This window comes from Egretta garzetta, unplaced genomic scaffold (genome assembly GCF_000687185.1).
Source record: "Egretta garzetta isolate BGI_Z169 unplaced genomic scaffold, ASM68718v1 scaffold596, whole genome shotgun sequence".
Classification (NCBI taxonomy): domain Eukaryota; kingdom Metazoa; phylum Chordata; class Aves; order Pelecaniformes; family Ardeidae; genus Egretta; species Egretta garzetta.
This window is the reverse complement of record NW_009260129.1, coordinates 1,068,365-1,081,095: the sequence shown is the minus strand read 5'-3', so window position 1 is coordinate 1,081,095 and position 12,731 is coordinate 1,068,365. Positions and strand designations below refer to the sequence as shown.

General features: G+C 35.6%; 1 protein-coding gene across 1 annotated transcript in view; it reads left to right on the top strand.

Moving 5' to 3' along the window:
- The first annotated feature begins 712 nt into the window (after positions 1-712).
- Positions 713-12,731, top strand: part of RFX3 (regulatory factor X3) — a 59,026-nt gene continuing 47,007 nt past the window's right edge. The window contains exons 1-2 of the mRNA XM_009641501.2: positions 713-832; positions 6,814-6,911. Of these exons, the coding sequence (XP_009639796.1) occupies positions 716-832; positions 6,814-6,911 (215 nt within the window). The 5' untranslated portion in view covers positions 713-715. The remainder of the gene's footprint in view (positions 833-6,813; positions 6,912-12,731) is intronic.

The following is a 12,731-nucleotide window of genomic DNA, read 5'->3' as shown; positions in this document are numbered from 1 at the left end:
TTTACTGCTCTGATTCTCTCCCCCATCCCATTGTGGGGGGAGTGAGCGAGCAGCTGCATGGTGCTGAGTTGCCAGCTGGGGTTAAACCATGACAGTATTCTACCCAAATTTCCATTGTTCCCTTTAAATGCCAGGGCTACACTCCTAGGCACTTTGCTGCCACGTATGTATTTCTATATTGTTTTAGTGTCAAAAAGTTTCTTCTTCTCAGATTTTAACTACAGTGGTTACTTTAATGCTTTCTACCGAAGAAGGTTATTTGAGTTGCTTTTGAGTCTGCTTTCCAGATTACAGCCCTTTATTCTGTGTCCTGCTAGAAGTTTGACTCTGAATTTGAATGTATAGAGTTTTTAGTGTAATTCAGTAAGCCATAGAAAAAGCAGTTTTGAATGATGACCAGTTATTTATCAACTGAGAGATTTGCTGCTGATTTTTCTTTTATTCCTAAAGTGACAAAACTCAGAGAAGTGATATAGGTTTCTGCACACACCAATAAAAGATATTTTGAATACAAGTAAGATAAAATACCATTTGTACTAATTCTTATGCTTGTAGGGGGAAAAACCTTTTGGCTCATACCAAGATTGGTATTTAGCTAATTTTAAGATCCAAATACAGATAAGTGACAAATTACTGTGCTAATATAAGTGACAAAATAAAGAAATTAATGCACTAACCTTTTAATTTTGCATCTTAATTTTATTCAGAGATCACGATGCAGACATCAGAGACTGGGTCGGATACAGGTTCCACTGTGACTTTACAGACATCTGTGGCTGGCCAGGCAGCAGTGCCCACACAGGTAGTACAGCAAGTACCAGTTCAGCAACAGGTAGGTGGCTGTTAGTTTTGGGAAGATTAAAAAAAAATCAGGAAGGATAGTTCTTCACAATGTAATGAAGAACATAATTTTGTACAAGCCTGCTAAATTAATTAATTTGCTCTGTTTTTATCAATTTTATTTTGCTGGTATTAAACTAGCCAGAGAAAGGCAAGCTGTTTTCAGAATCTGTTCCTTAACTAAAACATCTGACAAACACCAATAGTACACGAACTTGATTCTACCTGTAGGTTATTATGGAATTTATGTAATGGCTCATAGAAATTTACTTTAATTTGTGTTACTGCATATTTGCATTTTTCTGTTAAATATGAATACTGAGTATGTTCCTGATATTATTTGCTATATCATTTCTCCTTTCATTTGGATGTCCAAGTAAGTGCAATACAAATGTAAAAATGTCTCCTTTGTCTCTCTAGGCTTGAGTCCCTGCAAGTCTTTGCACAATGTCCTGAAAGTATTTGTGGTATGACAATAGGTAATTCATGAAGGGCATTTGCCAGGGAAGTAAGAAGACTTATAGCAGCCAGCACAGCGCACGCCTCTATTACATGAGATGGTCACTCACGTAGGCAGCACCCCCAAGCTTTGGAAGGGGTGGTAGCTAACGAAAATGGGGAGGAAAAAAAGAAAAGTGTGGAGGTAGAGAACTGGGACTGGGTGTGAAAGCTATGATAGCTGTCCAAGACTTTTCCAGAATACACAGAAATTAGCTGGCCATGTGACAGCTACTCTGGGTGACATCTGATGTCATTTTTCATCAGAAACTGACTTCATAGTTTCAGAATCAATAATATGAGAACTGGACATAGTTTATTAAATAGTGTAATTTGTTTCTATGCTAGTGGAGCACTATTCCCTAAATAAAATTCTTCAGCATTTATTAAGTTTAGTTCTAAAGTTCCAGGAGGTGCATTTTTATGTATGTGTTCCACAGTCTCATACATTTCACTAATGTGTTTTTCCTGATGTACGGACTCAATTTACAATGCCTTATAGTTCCATTACTGTAGTTTCTGCTTGTGTCTTCATGTACCTTTTAGGATGCAAGCTTGGTTTTAAAAAAAACCTGATTCAACAGAGCATTGAATTTGGATTTCTAACATTTTATTTAAATGCTTGTCTTTGTGTATTTGCTCAGAATTCACCACTAGTGAATCAAGATTTGTTTGAAGTATTTTCTCCTGAGTTCACACTGTTAAATAGCTCTCTCTCTTTCTCTCTTTACTTGAATGTTGATTAGGATAAAGGCTTTTGAATACTATGTTAGATTTTAATTGAACCTTCCATGATACTTGAACTTGGCTAAATTTGTAGGAGATTTTGTCTGGTTAACTCTTTTGTAAGGTTAGTGAAGTGCAAGACTTTTTTTCTTTATGAAATATGATCTGGATAATTTGTCTGATTTTTTTGTTCTTTCATGCTGACAGATGTTTAATAGATGTAGTTTATGTGACCTGTCCTTTGTTATTCCTGTGTTTCATTTTTTCACATACAGGATGGCAATTTGGTAGTGTTACACAGTTGCTTGTTTTAAGCAAATACAATATACATACAATGGTCTAATATTACATACTGAATTTTATCCATGTGCATACTGAATTTTATCCATCTGAAGTACTGATCAGTGTGAGAGATTGAAGATTTTTTCTATAATGTCAGCTATATCCAAAATATGTGTGAATATTCACATTTGGATTATCTTCTCTTGAATTTTGTTAAATTCAAAGATACTGTAACATAAGTGCCTGTGTATATGCAACAGTTTGGTGTAAGCTGAAACTTCTGTATTATGTTTACAGTAATTTCTTAATACTTTATAGTGAATAATGCTGGTTTAGATGAATTTGTTTTTAATTAATATTAAAAGTGCTGTATAGTATTTCAGTTTTCCTAGTGAGGTCTTTGTTTCCCATGTTTCCGTTCCTCTATATATTCATATGTAAATGACATCTCATTCATGCATTAATTTGGGGTTGTTTTCATGGCATCAGTGTTTTATTTATGCTCACAAAATGTATGATATCTTTTTGAAAATGAAACGTTTTTTCCCTGAAGAAGAGCAAGTTGAATAAGTGGAAGGGTGGACTGAGAACCTTTTTCCTACAGCTGTGTTTGTACTGAAGCATCCTGTCTTTTCAGCAAACAGTGAAAAAGTAACTTTTTGTATTTTCAGCTACAACAAATTCCTGATTTGTGTATAGGTAGTATAAATATGGAGCTTGTAAAAGTCTGCTGTGATGATTCAAAAACAGGAAAAAAAGGTACTATTAATGAAAACCTGGGCTTCTCCTCTGGTAAAAGTGGCACTGGTGGCACCTGGTTTCAAGCAGCACAGCAGCTGTCGCTTTTGAGATGGCACAAAGGGGACTGCTAAGCGGACAAACATGTCCACATGTAAGCAAAAATCAACAAGAGTAACATCAAAAAGGTGGAGTATAACTAAATTCCATTTTAATAGCCTGAGGAATTTTCTTAGTCTTCTGTTTCCTCACATACAGGATTTCTCACTAACCTATCATTGCTTTTTCAACAGGCACTCTTTAGCACAGTGCAGTAAGCTTCTAAGGATTCAGAATTAACCTCACTTTGTAGTTTATGGCATGCAGTGTGGAAGGATTGGAGAAATAAATCTAAAAATAGCCATACAATCTATTTTATAAATGTATATCCATGCGTCATAAGTTGAGCAAAGCATTTCTTCATATCCACCATACATGATGGCCATCGTGTTCACAACGCATTGTATCCTTAACTGGAGATGCAGACTTCTGCTAATCAAAATTGCTCTTAATGCAAAATCATGTTTAGCATATGAAAAACATAATCATGAACTGACATTAGCCATTATATAACTATGAATGTGTTTAGAATATTACAGCATGTGCTATTTATATGTTGCTTGCCAAAACTACTCCAGACTAATGAAAGTACAAAAACTATTTTTATCTCTGAGAACAGAAAACGATGCACATCGAAGTCATTTGCATAGGCACTGTGGATATTTATATGTTCTTTTTTAAATGGAGTTTAAAAATCCTTGTGTGTTTTGCCTTATTGTTCTACTCTTTGCTTAGTAGTACTTTGAACATAAGTATTTTTTACTGGAAATCAAAATTCTCCTTTAAATTTTGTTTTATGCTTCAGTATAATTTCTGCATTTCAGTATGGTTTTATACACTTAATGCTTGTTGACAAACTCTCATAGATACAGTATAACTTAGTCCCTCATTTGTTCCTCTGAGGTAGTATAATTAAGAATATAATTTATTTTCCTTTTTTCCCCCCCTCAATTAGTAATTATAGTTACACATACATATTGAAATAAGTTCTCATTCACCTCTTGTTCTCCTGGAACATTTCAGCTGCTTACTTCTAATCCTATTCCAGTTATTTATTTCAGGCTAGAATCACTGAAGCAAGAGGAATGAAAGATCTTCTGTCTGACCCTACTTCAGTCATTATTTCCTATACAAGTCAGTTAATTTTGTTTTCCAGCCAGACAATAACAACAATTACCATGACTAGCTCAGCAGTCCATCCCAGAACATACAATTTTTGAATTTGCATACTGTCACTTTTTAATAAATATTTCGTTGTGTTTTCTGTTTTCAGCCTGAATCATTTAATTCGTGGAGTATTTTTTAATACAAGAAAGCCATATAGGTTTAGATCTCTGTTGAATATTCTGCTATCTCCAATTTCTCCTCTGCCCCAAAAACTAAAGAACATAGCTGATACAGTTCCTTTAACAGGTTGATAAAATGTGCAAGGAAAATGATAAATAAAGCAGAAGAGAAGAAAGAAATTACTTTTTTTATAATTTCCACAAAAACTGTTGATTTCTTTTGATGGTGTTTTGTTTCCTCATAACCAACTTCTTGGATAATTTTGTGGTCATAGAGAGTAGATACATGCATTTCATTTCTTCCTGTTGTTGAAGATTAAAAAGAAAATCCAGAGGCACTAGACTTAATACTCATGAAAACGTTTTTCCCAAAATGAAGTAAAATAGGAAATAAAATTAGTATTGGAGATATCATATAACAAATATTTTCATTATGGCAGAAGAGTATTCTTAAATGATGATTTTGAAAATGTTACTTTATTTGCATAAACAGTCATAACATTTCTAGTGGGACTGCATGTTAGGCTAATAATGATTTTATACAAAAATTGGTGAAAATTTGAAATGAATGGAAATTTTAATTTTAACATTTTTAAATATTTTGTTTTATGGTAAATTAATTTGTTGTTGTTTTTGAAATCAGAAAATAAATACATTTTTCAGTTTCCTGTCCAATAGACACTGAGCTTTGGTACACTCTATACCACCTTGTCCCTGCCGTATCCTCAGTTCTATGTTAAAGGTCTTGCACTGTGCTGAACCTGTTGGTTTTGAAATGGTAGCAGCTTGTATCCAAGAATAATGGGAGACTATAATACCTTTTATAGAATGGGAATGTGACCTGCATTTACTGATAGGAAGTTTATAATGTTGTGTTTGTACATACTGTATAATTCAGTATGGTACATACTGTATAATTCAGATTACAGGCAGAAAATCACATTTCCTTTATTAATAGAAAAATAGTGTGGGTTTTTTTTAACAGGGAGTAAGCCATATCTAGCGTGTGTGAATAGGGAATGAAGTGCATTTTGGGAGAGGCTGGACAAGAACATAGAATTCATACTGACAGCAGCATCATTTCCACAGTGTTTCCCCAGCTGTGCTAGTGGGAGAGAAAATGAAGCATATCCATTACATGGCAGGTGACAAATTACTGGTTTTAAGAACAAAGCCTGCTTTCAAGATGTTTTCTCACTGTATAGGTTAAATAGATCAGTTTGGTGCTCTGTAATAGACTGATCAACAATGACTGCCCTTCTCCTGTTGATTAAAGGTTGTAGAACTTATATCACCCAAGGGGAAGAAATACTTTTAGAATCAAACTTAAAAACTATCATAATATATTGCATATATGTTTCACAGTAAAGCTCATATATATTTTAGCCAATTATTGCATGAGTAGATGGTTTTGTCACAGGTTGGCAAATTTGAGTGTTGAGAGATTCTAATTAATAGCAAGCTTTCTTATAGTGGATTTGGATCAAGCCTGTTTCATGAAATTATGATTTGAATTAATTTATGAAGTCAAAGGTGATGGAAATAGAAGTAGTTTAATTCTTTGAAAAGATGTTTGTGCAATACAGCTATTTATGTTTTATAGTTCAAAAAATTGTTCTAAAGCCTAGTAACATGCATAGTTTGGATCAGAGTTTTTTGTGTTGATTTTGATAACTGAATCAAGTAACTAAATATTATTGGGAGAGGAAATGTACGCGGCTGTACCTTACATTAATAATTAGAAAACATCTTTATATTTTTTTTAAGCTGAGAAATTGTATTTCAGGGATATAAGTTAATTTATGTAATGATTCACATGGGAAATCAGAAGGGGTTACTCAGACCGGAGGTTTTGATCCATAATTGTACATTGGGTCAAAGCATTACTGGGAAAAAAGCTATCCTAATGTGAACCTTTATTTCTAAACTTAGTGCAACACATTTGAGCTGTGATTTTAAGGCTTGTACTATTTAGGAAGAAATGGAATAAGAAAAGGCATACATGTGGCCAAATGATACTTTCTTGTGTAGCAAGTGTAATTCTTCAGTGTGGCGCAAAGCATTATTACACTTCATTTCATCTGTATCATTTTCCAGTTAGTTCTGGTTTAGGCACTGAAGGTGTATATGCTTCATGAGCATACATTTTCAATTGTAGGGCTCCATTTACCAGACTTACAGCACAAATACTGTGCAAGAACAGTATCTTCCCTTGCTATTGCTATCATGTACCTTCAGTAATTATGCAAACAGAGATAGCACATGTTGTTCAGAAGCCATTAGATGCACTGAAGCATCAGTCCTTCTTTACAATATCTCAAATTTCTGGTGTTCTTGTTTTCAGGTACAGCAAGTGCAGACTGTGCAACAGGTACAGCATGTCTACCCAGCCCAGGTTCAGTATGTGGAGGGAAGTGACACAGTCTACACTAATGGAGCTATGTAAGTTGGCAAATGACTGGGATTTGAATGTTTGTTAAAATGTGAAGTTAAATATATATTTACAGTTAGATTCTCTCAGTGTTTTTTTTAAATTGGAAAGAAAAATGGTTCAAGCAAAACTCTTACAGTGTAAAAAATGTTTTTGGATGAAAAGCTGAATTTACACTGTGTTTATTAAGGCAGAATTTTTGTGTAAATAGAATTCTTGTGATTCTTGTAATTGTTTTAGTTGGGCTTACATGAAATTACACATACAGCATAGTGTTGTTTGAAAAAGTACCTTTCAGTTTATGGGTACGTTCTGTCCATAGGATGTACTGTGTAACAATATTATTTGGATCAGAGACTTCTGATGTTAACACTGGCAGCATTCTTTGGTCATCTGTACTAGCATATTTTGCTTAATTAATTTTTCACATACTGTCTTGTCTGTTTTCTTCTCACTTGTAAATCCTGAACAATGTATCTTAAATATGCATTAGACTCCCTATTTTACTGGCTTTGGCTAGGATAGAGTTCATTTTCTTCACAGTAGCTAGTATGGAGCTATGTTTTGGACTCGTGCTTCGAACAGTGTTGATAACACAGGGATGGATTAGTTCTGGCTGAGCAGGGCTTACACAGAGGCAAGTCCTTTCCTGCTTCTCGCACCACCCCACCAGCGAGGAGGCTGGGGGTGCACAAGAAGCTGGGAGGGGACACAAATGGGATAACTGACCCCAACTGACCAAAGGGATATCCCAGGCCATATGATGTCATGCTTAGCATATAAAGCTGGGGAAAGAAGAAGAAAGAGGGGGGATGTTTGGAGTGATGGCGTTTGTCTTCCTAAGCAACCGTTAGGCATGAAGCCCTGCTTTCCTTGAGATGGCTGAACACCCTGCCTGCTGATAGGAGGTAGTGGATGAATTCCTTATTTTGCTTTGCTTACATGCACAGCTTTTGCTTTGCTTACAAAACTGACTTTATCTCAACACACAAGTTTTCTCACTTTTATCCTTCTGATTCTTCCCCCCGTCCCACTTGGTGGGGAGCAAGCAAGCAGCTGTGAGGGCTTAGTTGCTGTCTGGGATTAAACCACGATAGTCCTTTTTGGCATCCAGCATGGGACTGTAGTCCCTGGTTGTGGTGTAAAGTATATTTTTTCACATCTTGTCCTTTTCAGACCAGCCCAAGTGGTATGGGGGCTGATGTGCCAGACCATCAAAGCCACACAGTGCACTAAACCCAGTTGTCCCTTTCTTCCACCTGCCCAGAGGCAGGGCCCATTTATTCCTGGTCAGAGTATTCATAACTTGATTTTTGTAACTGCAAAAGCCAAAACCGGTCTTTAACATGCACAGCAAAAAAGGGAGCATAGCAGATATTAAGGCTGTGTTTTCACCCCTAGGGCAGTCGATTCCAGGTGTACTGGACACCCCTCCAAGTGAAGGCAAATTGTGGCCTGTGAACAACAACATTGTGAACAGCCAATTTGTTCTTCATTACTTTCAGGAATGTTAACCTTTCTACAGACTATGATTTCGTTCGTGGAGAATGAGACCAGTCTGTGTTTCTACTCAGAATTTTTAAAGGCTATATATTGTGAAACACGTTATCCTGTATACTTGCATAGTCCAGATGTGTGTAAGAATGGAAAAATGTAATCTATATAAATCGAAGTTATTGAATATATGTATTATATGTTACAATGCCATTTCTTTGATAGGTGAAAGAGAACAGGGCTCTAGGTTGCTGACCACTAGCTTCCTTCAGAGATAAAGAAGCATTTTTTTATTTGCTGTTTTTATTGTTACCTAAGTTCTGTGGTTTAAAAAAACCCATTTGTTTCTCCTCTTCTTGTTTTGCCACTGGATTAGCTTGTTCAGAGCTTTAGCAATGTGGGAGTGACATTTTAAAATCTTTGGAAGTGATCAAAAAGCTTACCATATCCCTAAACAAAGCTGGCATAGACTGTGTCGAGTTCTGTTGTGGCAGAAAACACAGAGACCAGCCTCTCTTGTGCTAAAATATTTAGGCAAGCATTCAGATTGCAGTTCATCTTTTTCTTTTCTTCATACTGAAATCTGTGAAAGACGAGCCTTGTGGATCCTGACAGATTCAGAGAAGTGTGTTACAGCCAGTTTGTCCAGTTACTCCCATTCCAGAAACTGCCTGTTTCAGAAAATAGGATTAGGTTTGTAAATGATGTGATTGACTAGAGTGATCACTGGTTTGTCTTTTTGGTTGTCTCCCTATGATTATATGTTATATTTATTTTATGGCCATGCTAAATCAAAATCTTAATTCTAACTCAAAATCAGATATAGGATGCTTCCATAATCTATCAAGTGACAGTACTGATCTAGCAATGGAATAAGAAGTCTGCAACCCCTAGTTAGGGTGAAGACATTAATTCAAAGAACAGGCATCTCTGGAATAAATGTTACAGCATGTCTGATGAAAGGATTATTCTTTATTTCAAAATAAAGCACTTGCAGTTAGAATATGTATGCGGAAAGGGTTACCTGATTGTTTTGATTCTAAAGGTAAGAAGTTTGTCAGGTTTCACTGTCTTTGTCAAGTGTAAGTGTTGTATTCTTATAACACAATTCTTCCCACGCATTTTATATCACAGTTTGTCTATGCTTAAAAGTTATTTGTTTTTATTATAATTGGAGGCATAATGATAATACAAGGGGTGTAACCTACAACTTGTCACATACGTTGTATAATATGAGAATATTTGAATTATGTTATCTACATTTGTGGCTGGTTAATAACAATTTTGCTTGTCAAGCACGTCACTGTATACTGAAACAAAAATGCATTGTCATTGCAATGACATGTACAGGCTTACCTGGCAGTTTAGAATAGATAAAGACTACTATGGCTGCACCTATATTAGGAAGCCAAGTGAGTCCCCTATACTAGACGTGAACTTCCTTCTTACATAAATTGTAATGTATTAATCAAATTTAGCCATTTACCTGATAATTCTGGTATGGCAAAGAGGGCCATATTGCTGGAATTGTCCAACATTTGCTATTGCTGTTGCATCCAAACTGCATTCTTCACCAATTTGTTGTACTACAGTTTGTGTAGTTTATGTGGGCAAAACACACCTTGTGTGCAAAACCAAGAATTTACTATTACTCTAATTGAAATCTTAACTGTGAAATCAAAGAATTATTATCAATGCAGTTAGTTTTTATCTTCCTAGTACTTCCCAGTATTCACCCCTTTTTCTCTGGAATTACACTTCTACTACCCCTCTCCATACTAAAGTCCATGGCTTCCATCTGAGAAAGGGTTACCACCATTACAGGTGTTGTACCCGGAGAAGTATTACTGGGGGGGGGGCTCTCCCACTGGGTCCACTTGCAGCTATTTTTAATGTTTTCTAGCACAGTCTATGCCTTACTCATTCTTCATTGGTTTCCATTTCCATTTAACATCTGGGTTTACTATGTATGGTGTGTTTTACATTTGCTGGATACTTCTTGAATACTGCCATCCCATGCTCATGATCCTCTTTGCTATGTTTTTAATCTGGGATTGTGGACTGTTTATTCTACACAGAATAGCTATTTGATATTACTGTTTCTTACTTAGAGCAATGTATCAGCATTTTAATGATAGGTTTTATACCCTACAATCGTAGAAAGCTAAGCTAAAAAGGAAACAGTTTAATGTTTATCTGATTCTTCAACAATTACTGTTACATCTAAGCTAGAACAAAGCTCTAGACTAGCACAGATAAGCCTAGAGAAAGGAAGCCTGACAAGACCAAGTCCTGAGGTCTTGCAGATTTAGTACAAACCCTGTGACATGTTCCTAGCAGGTGCAGTAGCATATTTCTTGGCCTACAGTCTTCAGTATTTCATCAGAATTTTTAGAGGTCTGTAACTAAGGTTCCCTTATCTGTCTAATTTACCACTACTGAGAATATAATCGATAAGATTTCTCCTCTGTTTTCATTTACTTTGTTGCCTGATTTACAGGATTTTCCTTCAGTTGTGCATTGTGTGTGCTTTTATTGCTTTAGTTCCATGTGGAAAGAGAACTTGGACTGAGTGTTGAAGGTCTCCATTCTTTTTTATTGATAATGCCTGTCAGTAATATATTTACTTTAATTTTTGAATGTGACAAATAAGAATGTCTTTATATGGAATAATGCAACTCTATTTTAGGTAGATTTTATAACGCTTTTTCTGGCTGATACATTTTAAGTTGTCTGTATAGAGAAAATGTATATGCATAAAGTAGGTCAACTATTCACTATTACAGAGCAAATTGCTTACTTTGAATTTTGGTCTCTGGTTACAGATGCATTAATTGCCCTTTCATACTGTAGGTTTTGATCTTTGGTTGTAGAAGTTTGATTTCATAAAGGAGGATTGGTGAAAGGAAACTGATGACTGCTTATCAGTTCTCTGATCTCTGTCTTTAGATCAGTTGAGAAGGCTTTTGTGGAAGAAGGTTATTGCTTCATTGGGATTTGATCTGTTATTAAAAAGCCCTGAATCAACATTCTGGTTAGAGGAGTAGATTTCTTTGTGGGGAGGCAGGAGGTTGTATGAGATAGGGTGAAACAAATTATTTAGCCCTCTCTGTTATCACTCAACTGCTGTATCATGTTCTGCTGTGTCAGTGTTAGGTCATATGGCACTTCCCCTTCATCCCATTGCTTGTGAAACACCACCTCCAGAGGCTGCAGCAATACATTGACTGTGATAAGGCTTTTCTCAGTGTTAGACAAAGGATTCTGTTCTCTCTAGTTTCTGTGAAGCTCACTGTCAGCTTTAGGACCACAAGATTATACTAAAATCTTAAAGGAGTTTGAGGATATTGTTCTGGCTTGAAAGACTTCCTTGGCTTTTATGCATGGAGGTTTTCTACCATACTGCAATACCATAGCACTGTCATGAGTATTAGCTACTCTGCATATAAATAATAGTGTATCTTGAAATATTTATTTTCATCTAGTGTTTATCATATTTATATCCCAGGAAATAATACCTTAGTTAATTAAGTACCATAAAAAGCTAAGTCTCATTACAGAGATGACAGTGAAAAAATACTTATATGCCTGCCTGCTAAGTTATATAGGTAATCCATACCAAAACACAAAAGAGTAATCCTGAGGTTATTACTTGATGAGTAAGATAATAATGATTATGTTACTTGTTTGTTTGCATTAGAATTACAGAAAAATTAAAAAATTACACTGAATGGTTTTCTTGTTTGAACTAAGATGCTGTTCTTGTACAGCCGTTGTGAGGGGATGCTGATATTTCAATTCACAGTAAAGTAAAAAATAGTTTTATGTGCATTTTACCCAAGACTTGAATTTTCCAAGTTGGTGCCTACAGCTAGTGATAAGAATTCAGTAGTTTATTACTTATTTGCAAGACAGAAAAGTTACTGGAATATAATTTCAAGTTAAAACCCAATGGAAAACAAACACCAACTGCACTTAAATTAACTTGTCTGGACTTCTAACCTGATTTGAGAATTTTTCTTTAAAGGCACTCTTCATTTCTCAATTCCTGGATAAGAAAATAAATCTGGTTTTATTTTGGTTTTTTTACTAAAACACAGAGTGATGGTGTCGTGGTTTAACCCGGCTGGCAACTCAGCACCATGCAGCCGCTTGCTCACTCCCCCCCCTCCCTCAGTGGGATGGGGGAGAGAATCGGAAAGAAAATAAAAGGTTAGAGCTGCTGAGATAAATAAAGACAGTTTAATAAGAGAAAATAATAATAATAGTAATAATGAGAATGATAACAGAATATACAGAATATACAAAACGAATGAGGCACAAGGCAATTGCTCACC